At 31.5% G+C, this 22217-nt stretch overlaps 1 protein-coding gene across 1 annotated transcript in view; it reads left to right on the forward strand.

Moving 5' to 3' along the window:
- The window catches only part of LOC132714491 (uncharacterized), a 71256-nt gene that overhangs the window by 22640 nt on the left and 26399 nt on the right, over positions 1-22217 (forward strand). The window contains exons 6-18 of the mRNA XM_060697388.1: positions 1994-2200; positions 3896-3976; positions 4821-4931; positions 5285-5446; positions 6096-6248; positions 9243-9348; positions 10592-10692; positions 13410-13502; positions 15473-15546; positions 16041-16131; positions 16864-16952; positions 19015-19120; positions 21496-21636. Of these exons, the coding sequence (XP_060553371.1) occupies positions 1994-2200; positions 3896-3976; positions 4821-4931; positions 5285-5446; positions 6096-6248; positions 9243-9348; positions 10592-10692; positions 13410-13502; positions 15473-15546; positions 16041-16131; positions 16864-16952; positions 19015-19120; positions 21496-21636 (1515 nt within the window). The remainder of the gene's footprint in view (positions 1-1993; positions 2201-3895; positions 3977-4820; positions 4932-5284; positions 5447-6095; positions 6249-9242; positions 9349-10591; positions 10693-13409; positions 13503-15472; positions 15547-16040; positions 16132-16863; positions 16953-19014; positions 19121-21495; positions 21637-22217) is intronic.

Here is a 22217-nt window from a genome sequence, read left to right on the forward strand (position 1 = left end):
AAATCACCATTTTCTACTTGATTTAAATCAATTTTACGATGTCAGACCTACATGTGATGTCTTCACTTGCTCTTGGTCTTTTAGATATCTTTCTTTTTCTAGAAATTTCCGGTCTATGGATGTCATTGCTCTTAATCTTTTCCGAAAAAACGGCATTTACAGAATCTTATAAGAAGGATCGCTAACTCAGGAACATAACTTTATAATTATCATTTTGTATTGGTTTCAATGCAAATAAACCTTAAATATGAATGTTCTGAACATTTAACCTTGAGTTTATTCTCAATTATAAGACACATAACAATTATAGTGGGTAGTGGAAATTGAACCATACTTATCTTCTCTATCGGCCAATTTCGACACATAGTCATAGAAATACTAAAACTTTAAATTCACAATAGTTACTAGCACTACATGCATTAATAAATAATTCAGATATGTTAATTTTCAAAAAAAAGTAATAATAATAAATAATAAACATTATATAAATAACACATGGGTTTGTGGGTAATTTTTTGGTAACAGTAAAAATATCATCCCAAGTAAAATACTGTTACCTGTGTTATTTATTTTATTACCCCGAACAAATACTGTGATCATATGAAATTGTCTACTAAATCTAACTGTAACAAAAATAAACCAAGAGTAACAATAAACTGTCTACTTGAGATTTTTTTTTCTTTTATGCTTTAATGGTTGATATCTACCAGTCATAAACATACAATAAACTGTGTTTTATTTAGAAAACAAAACACAAACCCATTTATACGGTTATGATCAGTGAAATCTGATCCTTCTGTATCCAGAATATTCTTAGCATGGTTTTGACCTATGTATTTTCAAAATAACGATGATATCCTATGTCTGTCCAGCATATCTGTAATGTTTCCTGATTAAAATTTCCGTTTATTTAGCCTTTGCAGTCTGCTAACCCTGTATTTTGTTCTGGCACAGACATCATTCTCGTTTACTGTCATAAGCAGTGGGTCATCTTCTCGTCCTATGCCGTTTCCTTATCCTGTCTCTATGGCCTGGACCTTAAATTGACCTGGTCCATCAAGATCAAAGTATTGAAATTTACTTAAATTGTCATAACTGTGTTATTTTTTTTTACAAATTTATTTCATACTTGTACAAAAAATCACAAATGACAAAACCATGTATGTTGAATTATTCTGATATGACCTTGACCCTTAATTGACCTTGACCATAAAGGTCAAATTATTGAAATTTGCTTTTGACAAAACTGACTTGATGATTTATTCAAATGTGACCTTGATTTATGAATGAACTAGACTGTGAAGGTCAAATATGAAATTTGAAATATATTTTGTTTAAGAAAATTATGTGTTCTAGGGGTATTCTTTTCTTCAATACTCTTCCTCTGCACATGTGCTAGCCCCTGCTTGGCAGTTGCTCTTGTTTTATTTCCTTATAGACTGTCCACATCGACACCAACATTTTGGACAAGACCTTCATGTTGACTATACTGAACTTGACATTCATTCATAAATGACCTTGACTTTTAAGGTCAAATGTTTGAAATTGGCTATAACTTTATTATTTATAAACAGATTGTCTTCATACTTGGACATAAAAATCTTTGGACAAGACCTTTAAGTAAACCAAATTGTTTACAACCTTCATTCAACAATGACTTTGCCCTTGAAGGTCATGTTATTGAATTTGTTTTCTATGAGTATTCTTTACTACAATATTCTTCCTCACATCTGTTTGAAAAAGAAAAAGAAAAAAATGAGTGTGGCCATCACTTGGCAGTGGCTCTTATTGGTGCTTGGTTTATACAGAATTTATTTTAGTTCGATTTTGTAGGAAGCTATAAGCTTATAGACACACTTTCGAATCCGTTCCTGGAACCAACCAGTACTGAGCAATGAGTGTAAAGTTTATTGCTCAAAGAAACAACGACTTGCCCCTGACGGGTGCTTACTTTGATTTTAATAATTATTGTAATATTTATTGTTTTAGGAAGGAGTCTATGGGTGTTTTACAATATGATCGCAACATGACCCCTCTCTCACTTAATGACAGCGGGGTCGAGGAACAGGAAGACACTGCCATGGTTCCCGCAGAAACTTTGTGCGAACTTTTAAGACGTGCCTTCAGACTCACACAAGAAAAATTTAATCAGTATGAAGAGATCATAGCTTCACAGTTAGAAAGGAAATCTCCACAAAAAGTAAGTAAGCTAACTGTCCACAAAAATTAATTTACATAATTTCAAACTTTAACAGAAAATCTCAACCAAAATCAAACTAAAAAACTTCACTATAAAACACAATAATAACTTGACAACTCCATATAAAGCAAACTGAGTAACTTAAATAATTGTAGACACAAATTCAGAATTTGAAAGAAGATATCCATTTAAAGCAAATTAAACAACTTTACAATATAAGAGAAAATCTTAACAAAAAATAAATAATACCAAGAAAATAGATATCAATTCTGAGTGCATTGTTATAGAATAATGCACAGTTTGAGTTCAAATGCGTAGTAATATAATCACGAAGGCCGATAGGCCTGAGTGATTAATTACAAAGCATTTGAACGAAAAACGTGCATTATTATACAATAATGCAGGAAGAATTAATATCTATTTCCATTCTAACACGTCAAGAAAAAATATAATTATAATATAAAGTTGGACTTTATGTGTAGTGGTTAAATTTGTTTTCGCCCCAGAGTTTCCAATAGAAACGTTCTTTAAAGGCTGTTCCAGTGGGTTGAAAAAAAAATCTACCGTATGTAGAAACATTTTGAGAATAACGAATTTTGAAAACATTGATAAAACACTTTGTTTATTTTATTTTACTCTATAATTTTTCAAGCAAAATACAAATTATTAAAAGTGAAATAAATGTAAAACTTAACTTGTTTGCGACATTAAAATAGCTTACTTTGATTCGATTGTTTTGGCACTACATTGTGATGTCACGTAAACAACACTTTAAACGTCTGTACAGCGTTAACGACTGAATTAAAGATATTGGTGTTCGGATTCATTTTCTTAGTTAGACCATTTTCTTTCATTCTAGATAGTTTTCACATCAAAATTCGACAAAAAATTGTTTTTTATTTATCAGATTTTTCAAACAAAATGGCGCCCTCAATGTGAAAATAAACAGGGAGATAATAAGAACGGCAGGTGCATTGTTGTAGAATAATGCACGATTCAGGCCTTCTTTGTTTATATAGAAAAATTTCCAATAGCGTTAGAATTGTAGTTTCAGTTTTTCATGGACACACAAAAGTCACAAATAAAGTATACAGCTGAAGTAGTTTAAATATGATCTTAATGTTGTCATTCTTTTTATCTGATTTTATATTAAATATTTCAGTGGAGCAAATAGTTGATGGTTTGTCCTTTAACATCTCATGTACCAGTACCTACCATCTTCTCACACTATCTTCTTTTATTGACTGAAAATATCTTTCATGGACTTCTTCTTTAGGATGGTATTTCAGGACATTGTGGTCACAGTCACTGAAGTTTTATAGATTTTCCTCAGAGTAATATTGTGTATACCTATATCAATGGGACATTAGAGAGCATTTATTGGTTTTACCATTATTCATGTAACCTTAAGGTTATGATGAAGGAATAACTAATGCACCAGTAAATTAGTGATCTTAACATCAAAATGATCATGACCTTTAAGGGACAAGAGATTTACACACATCATGTTTTTATTATGGGATACAAGATACACACATTATGTCTTTATTATGGGATACAAGATACACACATTATGTCTTTATTATGGGATACAAGATTTACACACATCATGTTTTTATTATGGGATACAAGATACACACATCATGTTTTTATTATGGGATACAAGATTTACACACTTCATGTTTGTTTTTCCAGATTTTAGCAGAAGAGCTTGTACGTCAGCTGATTGCCCTAGAGAATAATGAGAACCAGTATTATAATCCTAAAACTTTCTTGGTATGTTCATACTTAATCTTGATAATTTTATAACTATATGTCTCTGTTGAAAATAACCTGTCTATTATGATTCATATTTTGTCGAGCCTGCTTGAGGAGAGCTCAACATAGTCGTCACAGTGGTAATTAGGTGTATGTACGTGTGTTTGTCCGTCCCTCCAATTATGCTTTTCCAAGTGGTAACTCTGTCATAAGTAGGCAGAATTTTAAATAACTTAGCACAAATGTTCACAATAATGAGACGTTGTCTCATGTGTAAGAACCTTGTCACTAAGGCAAGATCATACTTTAAGGTCAAATGCAAAAAAAAATGGTCTGGAACAGCTTGTACGCACCATTACTCTATCACTAGCTGGTGGAATTTCTAATGACCTAGCACAAATGTTCATCATGAGACAGCATTTTTCGCAAACAACCGTTTGACTGGGTGACAGCTCAAGTTCACATGTGACAGTAGGCTTGACATGTTACCCTTGGGCATCTAGTCTTCTGACTTTGGAAAGATTTAACACTTTTTTAACAAAAGTGATAAGATGCTATAATTGAAATAATGTGAAGATGATGAAAATTGTACATATTTGAACACTTTGCACTAAGAAAATGAAGGTGAGCCCCTAGAAATATAAAAAAAAAAGTTGTGATTTTTTTCACTATGTTTTTATTTTTTTTTAAACAACATTTTATTATAATTGTTGTGTGAAAAATAAACATTTCATAATGAACAGAAATAGTTTGCTATTAATTGTATATTTTGTTATTTTGTTCTAACTTTAAATGTTGACGGATCAGTTACATAAATTGAGCAGGTTAATCAAGATAAATATGAAATGGTGACATATTTCAGAATCGTATAGGATATGATCAGTGGCAACAAAGGGAGAGAACCAACATTTCAGATCTTCTTAACAAGTTCTGGCATTTTTCTCTACCACAGCTTTCAGATAGATCTATCAAGGTGAAAACAATCAAAATCAGGAAACATTATATTAAAGCACTATTTAGCTGAATGTTTAAAGCAAGGATAATACTATTTCAGTTCTACAACGAAATTTATTACTTTAATTTTACATAAGAATTATGAAATATGGTTGAAGAATCATTGCATAAAAAAATCATTTCTAAAATTTGAAAAAATGATAACTTTTATATTATTTTATCATTCATTTGTAGAAAAAGGACAACCTATCATAAAGTTAATTATATGTATTTTACCTGTTTGTGCAGTTTTATTTATAATTTTTCTTCTGGTGTTCAACCATAATACTAAGATAAACATAAGTATAAAAGTGAAAATTTAATTTTGTCTAGATGAAGTCAATGCACAAACAGTACAGAAAACTTTTAGAGAAGTTGATAAGTTATGAGTCACCATATCGGCAACAGAATGAACTGATTGCCCCACCCCCTACATCACCACTATCGTCTGCTTCTGTCCGTCTGCTCAAAGAGTTCGGATTGAGATATGGTGTGGTGAGTTATAACTTACAAAATATAATCTCAGTTTTAATCCATAGGTAAATTTATAATAAATGGCATTAATGTGATTAAACTTCCAGTCTCTTTTATCTTTTTAAAGGTTTAAAGCTTCAATACTAAAGCCTATACATTTAATTTATGGAAGGTGAATAACATAAATAATGATGGCGGGATAATATGACATCACGCAAGCTCATAGCCTAGTAAAATCAGTAAAACTTAACCTGTGAACCTGGTTAGCTATTTGAAAACATTTTATCTGTTTCCGGTAGTGTGTCACCTTACTGTGTGCTTACATCATAATCAGTTAGGGGTCATGCCCAAATTTCCATATAATAGTACTTAAAGCATAAAAAGACATGGATGATGAAAGTGGCTTATATATAAACATTGTGTTATAAAACTTAATATTTTGCATATGATGTCTAGTGATAATAAATTTTTGATACAGAAACAAATACAATTATGTTTAGGGGCTTTAAATATACTGGTATACATAGCAGAATGGTAAGTACTAGATTTTAGTGAAAACATGCCAAATGAATATTTGAAGTTATATATGTGGTTAAATTTGTCATCTGATACATTATATTGGTATATAATAAAGCACTATGCTGAAGCAACTTGTTTGTTTAAATTCTAGGGGGAGCAGTACAGGAAGATTGTGTATTTGAACTATTTGTCCTTGAACTTTGACCCTACTGTATGGTTTATTCATCATGTTATGTCATCTTTGACCTCTGTCATGGAATCCATGCCAACCAAAAGGTCATGTTTAATCATTGTAAAGGAAGAGGTAATTTTAATATGTGTTTTTTAGCTTTTATTATCATTTATTTTGTTATGCTCTTTGAAAAGATTTTGGCGTATATTGTAACACACTGGTCATCCTGTTAGCAATTTCATGTCTGGTATGTATATTTTGAACTGGTGGAAGGAAATTGTAAATACCTGGCAGAAATGTTAACTATCATGAGATGATGTGCAACTTTGACCTTCCTTAGGTCAAGGTCACACTTAGTCACAATGTATTAATTTCAAAATTGTGTGTGTGCTCTGTCTCTTTTGTACCAATAGAAAGAAATGAAAACTTTTTGGCAGAAATATTACTATAATGAGACAATGTGCAGAACACAGGTTCCTGATATCAAAATTAGCCCCGTCCTGGGGATTACTTGATTTATAAAAAACTTGTATAGGAAAATACATTTAAGTTTCATTGTGTGAAACTACAATGTCTAGAGCTTAGATACTTAACATGTAGCATGCCTTTATCTTGTGCTTTACAAAACTGATGTTACCCATGCCCAGGGGTTACTAGATTTATATAGACTTAAAGTTTTAATTTGTGAAACTTATTCTGGAGTCAATATTGGTCCAACCCCAGGGGTTCACATATTTTATATAGACTTCCATAGGAAAACTTACTTGAGTCTTATAGTGTGAAACTACAATGCCCAGAGCTTTGATATTTGGCATGTTGCACCAATTTGTAGTTTTCTTTTAAAGAAATATTAATCATAACTCTAGGGTTAAAATTGGCCCTGCAACAGGAGCCACCTAAAGTACAGGAAAACACATTTAATGTTTTTGTGGATAACAACTATGACTCTATACTTGGCATAAAGCATCGCCTAGTAGACCTCTATAAAGTTCTATGAATCATGCACTTAGGGTGCAAAATGCCTCCACATATAGGTTATCTGGTATTACAAGGATAATTTAGATAAAACCATTTTTAGACAAGTTTCTTGATTACATCCCCGCCTTTGCATGCTTTGTGGTCCTCTTGTTTCAATGTAGAATATATTTACCAGTTTATCATCCTACCTTCTTTTATTCATTTCTTCCATCACACCTACAACTGTATGATGATACATCACTGTATAAATACATCACTGTATGATAAATACATCACTGTATGATGAATACATTACTGAATGATGAATACATCACTGTATGATGAATACATTACTGTATGATGAATGCATCACTGTATGATGAATGCATCACTGTATGATGAATGCATCACTGTATGATGAATGAATCACTGTATGAATACATCACTGTATGATGAATACATTACTGAATGATGAATACATCACTGTATGATGAATACATTACTGTATGAATACATTACTGTTTGATGAATGCATCACTGTATGATGAATACATTACTCAATGATGAATACATCACTGTATGAATACATTACTGTTTGATGAATGCATCACTGTATGATAAATACATTACTGAATGATGAATACATCACTGTATGAATACATTAATGTTTGAATACATCACTGTATGATGAATACATTACTGAATGATGAATACATCACTGTATGAATACATTACTGTTTGATGAATGCATCACTGTATGATGAATACATCAATGTATGAATACATCACTGTTTGATGAATGCATCACTGTATGATGAATACATTTCTCAATGATGAATACATCACTGTATGAATACATTACTGTTTGATGAATGCATCACTGTATGATGAATACATTACTGAATGATGAATACATCACTGTATGAATACATTACTGTTTGATGAATGCATCACTGTATGATGAATACATTACTCAATGATGAATACATCACTGTATGAATACATTACTGTTTGATGAATGCATCACTGTATGATAAATACATTACTGAATGATGAATACATCACTGTATGAATACATCAATGTATGAATACGTCACTGTATGATGAGTACATTACTGAATGATGAATACATCACTGTATGAATACATCACTATTTGATGAATGCATCACTATGTGGTGAATGCATCACTGTATGATGAATGCATCACTGTATGATGAATGAATCACTGTATGAATACATCACTGAATGATGAATACATCACTGTATGATGAATACATTACTGAATGATGAATACATCACTGTATGATGAATACATTACTGAATGATGACTGCATCACTGTATGATGAATGCATCACTGTATGATGAATGAATCACTGTATGAATACATCACTGTATGATGAATACATTACTGAATGATGAATAAATCACTGTATGATGAATACATTACTGTATGATGACTGCATCACTGTATGATGAATGCATCACTGTATGATGAATGAATCACTGTATGAATACATCACTGTATGATGAATACATTACTGAATGATGAATAAATCACTGTATGATGAATACATCACTGAATGATTAATACATCACTAAATGATGAATACATCACTGTGTGTATACATCACTGAATGATGAATACATTACTGAATGATGAATACATCACTGTATGATGAATACATTATACATCACTGAATGATGAATACATCACTGTATGAATACATCACTGTATGATGAATACATTACTGAATGATGAATACATCACTGTATGAATACATCATTGTATGAATACATCACTGTATAATACATCATGAATACATCACTGAATACATCATTGTATGAAAACATCATTGTATTAATACATCATTGTATGAATACATCACTGTATAAATACATCATTGTATGAACACATCATTGTCTGTTGAATGCATTACTCTAGGATGACAACATTAATGTATGAATACATCAATGGATGAAGAATACATCACTCTAAATAATAAAATATTGTCAATGCACTCTAACATATTTTTTTTCTCAAATTTATGCAGTCATTCTATGGAATTTTCAATTAAAAGTTTGGGTATTATAAATCATACAAAATAAACAACATGAATGTAAAATGTTATGAAGTAAATTAATGTAACATTACATTTCTGTATTTTAGTATTCAATATTAGAGAACAGTTTATATCTGCTGGAAGCCAAATCGTCTGCTGCAATATCGAAGATGAAAACTCTCTACACAACTAAAAGACCACTAGATGGTGTTGGTAAGAATGCTTTTTCAAAATATTACTGAAATATAAATGAATTATATTTAGGAAACAGATTTTAATTTAGAATGTGGTGTGGTGTTCTATTGCTATATATGAAGTTCAGAAGAGAAGTAATTTAATTATGAATGCTGTATACCTGAGTGATTTATTATGAACATCTGTAGACCTGAGTGATTTGTTATGAACATCTGTAGACCTGAGTGATTTATTATGAACATCTGTAGACCTGAGTGATTTATTATGAACATCTGTAGACCTGAGTGATTTGTTATGAACATCTGTAGACCTGAGTGATTTATTATGAACATCTGTAGACCTGAGTGATTTATTATGAACATCTGTAGACCTGAGTGATTTATTATGAACATCTGTAGACCTGAGTGATTTATTATGAACATCTGTAGACCTGAGTGATTTATTATGAACATCTGTAGACCTGAGTGATTTATTATGAACATATGTAGACCTGAGTGATTTATTATGAACATCTGTAGACCTGAGTGATTTATTATGAACATCTGAATAACAATTACCCTATCAGTTGTCTCTGTATGTTTTGAACTGATGGAAGGAAATTGAAGCTATTTATCAAAAATGTTAATCATAATGAAAGGATGAATATAAGTTTTTTCAAGAGTATGTGTCAGCTCTTTATCTTTTGAACTGACAGAAGAAATTTTGGCAGAATTATATAAAACACATTTAAGTCTTATTGTGTAAAATTACTATGCTAAGAGCTTATTTATTTGGATGGCACCATTGCCTTGTGGACTGCTACAAATGCCCCTTGGGTCAGTACTAGCCCTACCCTGGATGTCACTTGATAAATATAGACTTATATTAGAAATACATTTTAGTGCTATACTGTTATATTACATTACAACACTACAGTGCTCAGAGCTCATATACATTATATTTGGCATGTAGCATTGCCTAATAGACATTAACAAAAGTGTTATGAATCATGCTACTCGGTTCATAATTGCTCCAACCCTTATTGTCATTATTTTATATTTTATATTATAAGGATAATCAAAATAAAACATTTTCTTAGTGGGGTTTCATGAATGGGTGCTTACCGTAATTGAAATACTATTTTTGAATACTCAGACATATTTTCATTCATACATATTTTCATTCAGACATCTTTTCATTTTTGCATATTTTCATTCTTGCATATATTGCCCTACTTAAGCGTTGCTCGTTTTAATATACAACTGCCTGTTTCCATTTATAGAACCACTCATAGAGTTGCTGTCACTTACATTACAAGCCAAGACGTATCTGTTGCTGAGTCCTAAGGAACAACTTGGAAACAAATTATTCAAGATAGTGCAAGTGAGAATTCTTTGAAGTTCAAATATGTTTATTTTGAATCTACAAAATAGAGTAAATAAGTATTCTCTGAATTGACAAGCTGGTGCAAATATTATTTTTGTTTCAAGGACTTAGAAGTGAACCAATGTTGCCATATTGCTTGATGTTGTTTAATGTCTTGCATTTATATATACAGTCAAACTTTGTTCGCTCAAACTCGGAGGGTCTGTGCAAATTTGTTTTGAGAGATCGGTAGTTCAAGCCAACCGAGGTAGAACTTTTTCACATAGGACATTTGCCTAAACCTTTTCCAGCTTACTTCGGTCGAATGATAATTCGTCAATATAATTGTTTGTTAGTACATCAGTTTGTCAAATACATCATTTCTTTTAGATATTAAGAATTATTATCCCAGTGTTTTCAAATAAGTATTAACGGTACACTGTGTTAATCTATATACATGCATATTGTATAAACACACATACAAGTATCATTCTATAGATATTCATGTTACATGCACCACAGCTGTAATTAAAGCCGTCTGAGTAACGTTATCTATTTATTGACTCACATTTCACTTATTTTACAAGTTATTTTCTTTTTATCATTACTAAAGAAACCAAATAAACAATATTATCATAATAAACAAATTGCCTTTATCACGATCACGAGGTGTTAAAAACATGTGAAGCCAGCTGTCACTTATTTAGAACATGTCGACCTGCAACTTGTGTTCGACCGAAAAGGTGTGATTTTAACTATATTTCTGCCGAAGGGACCAGAGATCAGGTTTCAAGAGTTCTAGCCATCAATGTTCGAGGAATCCGAGGTAGAACAATATATATTATATAGGAATTTCGCCAGGACTGGGTGATGAGTTCGAGCAAAGGGAAATATTCAAGCGATCCGAGTTCGAGCGAATGAAGTTTAATTGTATTAGATAAATTTGAATATTTTTTAACTTCATAGCAGTGACCTGCCAAGTTATATTTTTCACAATTACAAAACGCCATGACTCTGTCAAGCAATAAATAACCTTGTTAACAATTCAATTTTTGGGCAATTTTTCTGTCCATAACTGAGTGAATGGGTATTATTTGTTAAAATATAATCTGAACGATGGACATTTGTGTTTAACAAACATGTTCTTGTTGTTATTAAAATTTAGTGCAATAAAGAAACTTATTTTGATTTTTTGTGCCCCCACTTTAGTGGCGGGCATTTAGATTTATGCTTGTCCGTCCCCGTCCGTCCGTTCTCTTTTGTGTTGCACGCAAAAAGTATTTGACCTAGAGTCATGAAACTTAACAGGAATGTTGATCAGCATGTTTAGTTGTGCACCTGGATATTTTCGTGTGGATTTATTTAGTATTTTTAGAGTAATTGCCCTTGACTTAGTAAAATTTTGCAATTTTTAACTTGTGTCGCATGTAACTCATAAAGGATTTGACATAGTGGCGGGCATTTAGATTTATGCTTGTCCGTCCCCGTCCGTCCGTTCTCTTTTGTGTTGCACGCAAAAAGTATTTGACCTAGAGTCATGAAACTTAACAGGAATGTTGATCAGCATGTTTAATTGTGCACCTGGATATTTTCGTGTGGATTTATTTAGTATTTTTAGAGTAATTGCCCTTGACTTAGTAAAATTTTGCAATTTTTAACTTGTGTCGCATGTAACTAAAAAAGGATTTGACATAGAGTCATTAAACCTTACGGGAAGGTTGCTAAGCATATGTAGTTGTGCACCTGGGGTTTCGCTTGTGGATTTATCCAGTATTTGTAGAGTTATTTCCCTTGACTTAGTAAAAACCTTTTCATTATGTTGTTATTTGTTCCTTGAGTGCTTGAGTTAGAATCAACCAACTTTACAGAAATAATGATCAACATCACTAAATTACAGGAATAATGATTCACATCACTGTGAAGCTATGCACCTGGGACTTTACATGTGGATTTTTTTCAGTTTTGTTATTGCCCTTGACTTACAGTAGTATAAATTTGCAATTTTCATGCATAGCTCAGAAAATATTTCACTTGTAGGCTTGAAAGTTTACAGGAATGTTGGTCAGCATGTGTACTTATGCACCTTGGGGTTTGCTTCTGGATTTATTCAGTATTTGTAAAGTTCTTGCCCTTTGCTCAGTAAAAGATTTTTAGTTTTCAAAAAATATTTGACCTAGAGTCATAAGATTGACAGAACACTGGGGCGGTGGGGGCACCCATGTCCTATGGACACATTTCTAGTTACAATATACACTTGAATATATTTGCTGAAGACTTTTCTCTATATGAATATTTTTGTTTGTTTTGAGATTTAAAGGTTATGTTGTCAGTTTATTATGAGGATATGCTTCCAATTACTTATTGATGTGCATGGAACATATATTTTGGGGAAAATCAACTGGAAATTAGGGTCAAGTGATCTTCTCATCTATTCAGGGGCACATGCCATCTTTTTTTGTCTTTTTGATTGTGATGAAAAGTTATTTTTAGGTCCTTAGCAAACTGTATAAATAAGAGAAATAATGGCCAACTGATGTAAGACTTATTCAGTCCTTCTTATTGACATTGTCTCCACGCAATTCTATGAAAATTTATCAGTGTAATTTATATAACTGCATTAAATGCTACACTTATCAATTGGCTGTCCATTGTTAATCATTATCAACGCAGTAGTTTGCTTGTTGTGTAATATCAAGTCCTAGGATGTGTTATGAATAATTTTTTTTAATTTGCAGGCAATCTTCCCTACAATGTATGAGCGACACAAGATGGTGGCTGAAGATGAGCTGCGTCACAACAAGTGGGACACACAGCTTAGTCCCCAGCTTGTATGATGTGATTTTATTACATGTTTAAAGGAGTCATTTTTTGCAGCCTTTTGTTAAATTACATAGTAAAAGCATTGAAGGCATATACTCTTATTGTGCTGGAACTAAAAATGAATAATCTAGTCACTAGTTAACTCGCAGACTGTACATTTATGGCTTACCATCTTCAAGTTTCAAAAAAAATTTAAAGTTTAAAAAAATAAACAATTCCAACTTGAAGTATTTCAGCAGGATAATTTTCAATGAAGTTTTAGATAGATTTTTTTATTTTTGTTTCATTTATATTTACCTTTCTTTATCATTATATTAATTGTTATGTATCTTGGCCATTACCACACAAGCCCTAAACATCTTAAATAGACTTTTCAATCTGAACAAAACAGTTCATCATTTTTGCGAACTTTTCAAAATATATACTGACTAAATAGTAAACAGTGGTAAAGTTGGTCTGCAGGGGTCACATTGGTAGACTATGGGTAGACTATTTCATACAAAATTACTGGGCAAAGTTACAAGAATAATTCAGACAAAAACAATTTATGTCAAATAGATATTCAGCTTCATTCTAGATTCTAACAATATAGGAAAATTTTCTATATAAACAAAGAAGGCCGGAAGTGTGCATTATTCTACAACAATGCACTCGCCTTCCTTATTACCTCCCTGTGCATTTTGAAAACGACATTTTTTTTTTGTTTGAAAAATCTGATAAATAAAAAAACTATTTTTTTTGTCAAATTTTGTTGTGAAAACTAGAATGAAAGAAAATGGTCTAACTAAGAAAATGAATCCGAACACTAATATCTTTAGTTCAGTCATTAACGCTGTACAGACATTTAAAGTGTTGTTTATATGACATCACAATGTAGCACCAAACAGCATGTGCAAAACAATCAAATCAAGAATGCTATTTCTATGTCGCAAACAAGTTAAATTTCACATTTATTTCACTATTAATACTTTGTATTTCGCTTGAAAAATATAGAGTGAATTAAAATAAACAAACAAAGTTTTATGAACGTTTTCAAAAATCGTTATTCTGAAAATGTTTCTACACACGGTACAACACTTTTTTCAACCCACTGGAACAGCCTTTAAAGTATGTTACTATTGGAAACAAAATTTAAGCACCAAACATAAAGTCCAACTATATAATAATTATTATATTTTTCTTTACTTATTAGAATGGAAATAGATATTAATTCTTCGTGCATTATTATACAATTATTGACTAGTAAGCCATTGAATATGATGTGATATTCACCGGCAGATGACATATTAACCGAGGTGATAGCCGAGGTCAATATGACTTTCTGCCTGTGAATATCACATCATATTCCATGGCTCACTAGTCAGTGATTGTTTTATTATATTAATAGGCTAAGAAATAAAAAAAAAATACAACCTTATATACATGTATAAATTTTGCCTTGTTGAAGCCCGGGAAAAAGGAGGCACGTGTTAGGCATGCAACAACCACGCGGGACGCGCTGCACATACAAAAATAATTCAAGTTTATACTCATCATTGCCGTGTAACCTTTAATGATATTATAGTAAAGTAATGATATTTTAATCGAGAAATATGCCATAAAGAACAATAAACAACAATTTTTTTTTAATTAACACGCGTAATTAACAGTCTACGGTGTATGATCATTGAATATGAGTCTCAATCTATTTTTAGACTGGGAAAATCCAATTCAGCCAGTGAATATGATACTACACCCAGTCAATATGATTTTATAAAAAGTTCTGTTGACTACTGTTTGGACCAATGAGATTGCAGCTATATTTAGATCATATAATAATGCATGTTTTTTCGTTCAAAGGCCTTCATGATTATATAACTACACATTTGAACTCAAACCGTGCATTATCTACAAACAATGCACTCAGAATTGATATCTATTTCCTAAATATAATCTATGTTTCAATAAAAACATAATGATATTTTGTTTGTATTTGTAGTTAAACATGATGATAGGTCATATAAGAGATGAGGTGACAGACTACAAGCACAATTACCAGTCTGCTTTTAACAAGTAGGTGTTGTCCTGTAATGATTCAGATATATAGTTTTTAAAATCATTCATTAATAATATGAGTGATTTGTGGATGGTAATAGAATGATTTTTGGATTGACTCAGATTGATGTAGACTCAGAATAAGAGGGTACAGGCTTGAATCACTTGGTCCGTCTGGCTTTTACCTGTCATAGCTTTTGAATGTTCAAAGTACTGTGAAACTTTTATGAAAAGTAGAATTTCTGTTAAATTCAAACTGATATAAGTGCTTTTATAATGAAACATTATATATGATACTTTAATAGATTAGTCATGATAAGAAAGAAATATCAATAGAAAATGATTCAAAATGTGGCAAAATGAAAAGATACACAGGAAAGGTATTATGATATATATAATTATTATGATGTCACTTCTGGTCAAGTTCATGGTTTTTAGTTTGATCTCAAAACATAAAGTCACTAAATATGTTGGAATGATTACTAATCTATAATGCATGTTTATACATACAGGTATTTTAACATCACGGTAGAGGCAGCACAGGAATTCTACAAACTCCTCATGTCAGATGTCATGGAGTTACTGAAACAGAATAAACAAACTGTAACTATATACATTTATTATCTTTCACTGTTAGGAATGGAAACAGTACAAAACTATTTTATTTAGAGATTACTTTTAAAATAAGATTTAATAAAATTTAACATCACGCTCCCAATTAAATAGTTTGTAAAAGTTATTTGGTAATCTATAGAGGATAAGTGGTGAAAAAAATTAAATGGTTGCATGACTGAGTGGTTATTCTTTTTGTAGTACTGGTTGGTTCTAGGAACCGATTCAAGAGAGTGTTAAAAGACTTATAGCTTCCTTTTACAATAAAATTAAAATAAATTTTGTATACTCTTAAAATATTGACATCAAATTTTAAATGATACCCTACATAAAGCCTTGTTCAAAAAATCTAGAAAACATTGGAGATACTGAGTCAAAGAAACTTTGAAGTATTTATGAAACTACTTATATAATACACTAATTATGTATTATCAAACATTTTTCACTAAAATGTTCGACAATTGTTTATTATGTTCATTATTTATTCATGTAATGATTTTATGAGAGGTTGTATAATATACTATAATCAAGCCTGAAGGTGAGTGTTATACAGTTTTAACTAATTATACATGGTAACATATCCTGTCAAACATATAATTAATTTATAAAACTGCACTATTGCTGTAATTCATTAAATCACAAATATTAATTCATGATGTTGAAGAAACCCTGTATATAGTGTAATGATCCATCAATGTGATTTGTTGTTATCTCTGTTTTCAGAATGTTTTGGAGATAAACAAATTGATGTTGAGTTTGGCATATAGACTGAACCAGTTAGACCAAGACTGGGCAATCTATATTACTCCACAGTAAGTTTCATTAGTTGTTCAGCCTTAAAACTGCTAAACCCATGTATAAATTATCAGACTTCCCATGAATTATGGAATAGTTTTTAGCTCACCTGTCACAAAGTGACAGGGTGAGCTTTTGTGATCGCTTTTCGTCAGTCGTCCGTCCGTCGTCCGTCCGTCGTCCGTAAACTTTTACTTTAAATGACATCTCCTCATAAACCACTAGGCCAATTTCATCCAAACTTCACAGGAATGTTCCTTTGGTGGTCACCTTTAAAAATTGTTCAAAGAATTTAATTCCATGCAGAACTCTGGTTGCCATGGCAACCGAAAGAAAAAACTTTAAATATCTTCTTTTAAAAAAACCCTAAGAGCTAGAGCTTAGATATTTGGCATGAAACATCTTCTAGTGAGTGTCTACCAAGTTTGTTCAAATAAAAGCCCTGGGGTCAAAATTGGCCCCGCCCGGGGGGGTCATTGATTTTCCCTATATGCATATGGTAAAAACTTAAAAAATCTTCTTTTAAAGAACCCAAAGAGCTAGAGCTAAGATATTTAGCATGAAACATGTTCTAATGGGTGTCTACCAAGTTTGTTCAAATAAAAGCCCTGGGGTCAAAATTTGCCCCGCCCCAGGGGGTCATTGATTTTCCCTATATGCATATAGTAAAAACTTAAAAAATCTTCTTTTAAAGAATTCAAAGAGCTATGGCTAAGATATTGAGCATCAAACATGTTCTAATAGATGTCTACCAAGTTTGTTCAAATAAAAGCCCTGGGGTCAAAATTGGCCCAGCCCCAGGGGGTCATTGATTTTCCCTATATGCATATAGTAAAAACTTAAAAAATCTTCTTTTAAAGAACCAAAAGAGTTAGAGCTAAGATATTTAGCATGAAACATGTTCTAATAAGTGTCTACCAAGTTTGTTCAAATAAAAGCCCTGGGGTCAAAATTGGCCCCGCCCCGGGGGTCATTGATTTTCCCTATATGAATATAGTAAAAACTTAAAAAATCTTCTTTTAAAGAACTCAAAGAGCTATGGCTAAGATATTGAGCATCAAACATGTTCTAATAGGTGTCTACCAAGTTTGTTCAAATAACAGCCCTGGGGTCAAAATTGGCACCGCCCCGGGGGTCATTGATTTTCCTTATATGTGTATAGCAAAAACTTAAAAAATCTTCTTTGAAAAAACCCAAATAGCTAAAGTTAAGATATTAAGCATGAAACATCTTTTAGTGAGTGTCTACAAAGTTTGTTCAAATAAAAGACCTGGGGTCAAAATTGGCCCCGCCCCAGGGGTCAATGATTTTCTTTATATGTGTATAGCAAAAACTTAAAATCTTCTTTGAAAAAACCCAAATAGCTAGAGTTTAGATATTAAGCATGAAACATCTTCTAGTAAGTGTCTACAAAGTTTGTTCAAATAAAAGCCCTGGGGTCAAAACTGGCCCGGCCCCAGGGGTGTCATTGTTTTTAACTATATGTGTATAGTAAAAACTTAAAAAAAATCTTCTTTTAAAAAGCCCAATGAGCTTTGTTGGGGGCCTATATACAGGTGAGCGACCTCAGGGCCATCATGGCCCTCTTGTATTTTTTAAGATATACTATACTCATTTTTGGATATAATTTGGATATAACTCTTTTATTGCAGACACTAATTGAAATCTGGGAAATTCTTACTGAGTAAGTCTAATTTGAAAAGGAGAATATACAAAACTATCTTTGGGAATTTGCATGACCTATTACTGATCAAGTAATAGGGAAAAATGAATCCATCAGCCAATTTTTGAATGTAGAGATGATTATTTATAGCAACTGTGGGAAACATGAATTTCTAGAAATATGGAATGGGTTCATTTAGCTGACACATAAAAAAGGATGAAACAGATGGTTTTATAAAAGATCTAAATGGCGTCATTTTCTTTTGCCCTTTTCAAGAACAATTAGCAACAATATTATACAAAAATAACTTATATTAAGTGTTAACCTGTCAGCTACACCATTTATCCTCAAAAGCCTTGTAAATAATGGCAAATTTATCTGCAAGTTAAACAATGCTGTATTGTTTTCTTTGACAGGATGCAGACATGGCGTGATCTTTTTCTGAACGAGGCTCAGCACTGGGTGGGAATGCTAAAGTTAGATATGCAAAAGTTGATCACACAAACTGTATCTGCTGATAGGGTATGTCTGTGGACTTATGTTAGAGTATGTCTTATATTATATCAGGGTATGTCTGTGAACTTACTATGTCAGTGTATTTCTGTGAACATATTATATCAGGGTATGTCTGTGAACTTACTATGTCAGTGTATTTCTGTGAACATATTATATCAGGGTATGTCTGTGAACTTACTATGTCAGTGTATTTCTGTGAACATATTATATCAGGGTATGTCAATGAACATATTATGTCATGTTATGTCTGTGAACATATTATATCAGGGTATGTCTGTGAAGTTACTATGTCAGTGTATTTCTGTGAACATATTATATCAGGGTATGTCTGTGAACTTACTATGTCAGTGTATTTCTGTGAACATATTATATCAGGGTATGTCTGTGAACTTACTATGTCAGTGTATTTCTGTGAACATATTATATCAGGGTATGTCTGTGAACTTACTATGTCAGTGTATTTCTGTGAACATATTATATCAGGGTATGTCTGTGAACTTTCTATGTCAGTGTATTTCTGTGAACATATTATATCAGGGTATGTCTGTGAACTTTCTATGTCAGTGTATTTCTGTGAACATATTATATCAGGGTATGTCTGTGAACTTTCTATGTCAGTGTATTTCTGTGAACATATTATATCAGGGTATGTCTGTGAACTTTCTATGTCAGTGTATTTCTGTGAACATATTATATCAGGGTATGTCTGTGAACTTTCTATGTCAGTGTATTTCTGTGAACATATTATATCAGGGTATGTCATTGAACATATTATGTCATGTTATGTCTGTGTGAAATTATTATGTCAGGATATGTCTGTGAAGTTACTATGTCAGTGTATTTCTGTGAACGTATTATGTCATGGTATATCTGTAAATATAAATATATAAATATCTGTGAACTTACTATGTTTGCTTTGTTTTTTTATATGTCACACAACTTTCATCTATGGTAAATGAATGGTATTTTTAGTATTTTAGCATTGGTGTTAACACAAAGCTAAATATCCTAAACTGACTTGTTTGTTGTTCTGTTAGTACAAAACCATTAATTTTTCTCAGAGAAAATTTCAAAATAAGTACTGACTGTGTAGATGGTGATCAAACAGCAAAGACTATCACCTGGTCTAGACAGGTCACATGTGTACAATGCTGGCTGTAGTGTAACAGTTAATGTTTCTAGGTGAACACTATAAATTACCTTGTACTTGTGGTACTTATTGACTACCTAATCTTACCTCTGCTTCATTCCCTGCAGACTGAAGCCCGCAGGGTATTGGTACGTGATTAATTTTTGAGGCCTGGAGGAGAACATGACCTGTTTTTGGTACATGGAGGAGCATGTGATCTGTAAAGTTAACTGTACATGATTGGTTAATTGACATTTTTTGAAAACCAAGCTAAACACTGTTTTCCTGTATGTTACAGATTAAATTTGGAGATGTATACCAAATTATGTACATTATAACACTTTTATGTGTTAACTTCTATGATATCTCTATTTTTCTATCATTATTTGACCGTTTAAGGTGAAAAACTTGATGTGTTTGAAAATTACTAATGTTCCTCTAATATCTATCTAAAATTTTACATAAAGTAAATTGTTTATATTAAAAAAAAACCTATAAAATTATAACATTAGTAGTGACATCTGCCATAATAAATAGAGATATTTTCTGCGTAAACTTGTGTGTTTACTTTATTTTTTTTTCATGGAATTATTATTCACACAATTGTATTTAATTTTTTTTTGAAAAGAATAATTGTTTATTTCACTTAAAGAAAAAGAAATACAAAAAAAACCCATACAGTTCGTTAATATAAGCCATTTATGAAAGATACAGAAGGATGTCCTTCGACAGTCACCGGTCTCCAAAGACCTTCTTCTATTGATCGATTATTTCAAACTATATTCTCAATACAAATGTTGTTTTTTTTTTTCAAACAATTTTAAAAAGAGTTAAATGAAATGCCTTTAAAGTATTAAAAATTTCCAAGCAAGAACCTTTTTAACTTGTTTTGTTTTGTTTGAAAAAGAAATAATACTATTTGAAATATCTGGATTCATAACTCATTAATTTTGTTTTCCAAATTTGCAAAAGAATACATCTTGAAGCAAGTTAGAAAAAAAACAACAATAAAAAACAAAACTAACAAAAACTAGAAGCAGAACATGTAGAATCCTGCAAGTACAAATTTAGTTATGTGAAAACATTCATAATTTTCATTTTGACATGCTCACAACTTGAGCTAATAGATTCATTCACAATAATTCCTTGTTTTTGAAAAAAAGCAGAATATTTCATGATTGTAATAATTATTGCACATGACATCATTCAATTGTGACATTTCAGATCTTGATTTTTTAACTTTTATTTTCAGTATCCAGTGTGTGAGTTAAAGTGGACTGGTACCTTACAGTCACCTAGTCACAAAACTGAAAGACAGAGAACCACTTCTAAATCATTGACACCATCTTTAAATAGTGCATTTACATCACCGTCTTCGCTCACATCTACTCCGGTAAGATTGTCAGCAGTATGGTAATTTCAAACGATATTTCACTAATAAAATGGAAAACAAACTATCAGGTTTTTTTTGTTCAATGAAAGAAAATTTTTGTTTCTTATATATATAGGTTCAACATTGAGAATTCTACATGTATGTACATGATTGATTTTGTTCTACTCTCATTTAAATCATGATCTAACTGACACTCCACTACTTTCCACTGTCATAGCAAGCAGTAACAGAGTAACACAGCAAAAATGTTGATGTGATTATTATTATTGTGATTGATTATTTTCAGACATATTTTTAGGTACACTGACTGACAAGATATATTAGTATAAAATCAAACTAAAAAACAATCTGCTATAAGCTTAAAGTACAGACAATTAGATATGTTAGCTATTTATAGATAAAGTAGAAATATCTCCTTGTATAGACTTTTCATGAACATCTGGTCACATAAGACTTGTATCACTTGCATTACAGTGTATAAATCCCAACAAACATGTGCAACATTATAAGAAGGAAAAATAGAAAAAAGAAAATCATACAGGGGACAATTTAAAACTGTGTATCAGTGTATTTAAGGAGCT

The sequence above is a fragment of the Ruditapes philippinarum genome, unplaced genomic scaffold, assembly GCF_026571515.1.
Source record: "Ruditapes philippinarum isolate M1 unplaced genomic scaffold, ASM2657151v2 ctg3524_1_1_1_1, whole genome shotgun sequence".
In the NCBI taxonomy this organism is placed as follows: domain Eukaryota; kingdom Metazoa; phylum Mollusca; class Bivalvia; order Venerida; family Veneridae; genus Ruditapes; species Ruditapes philippinarum.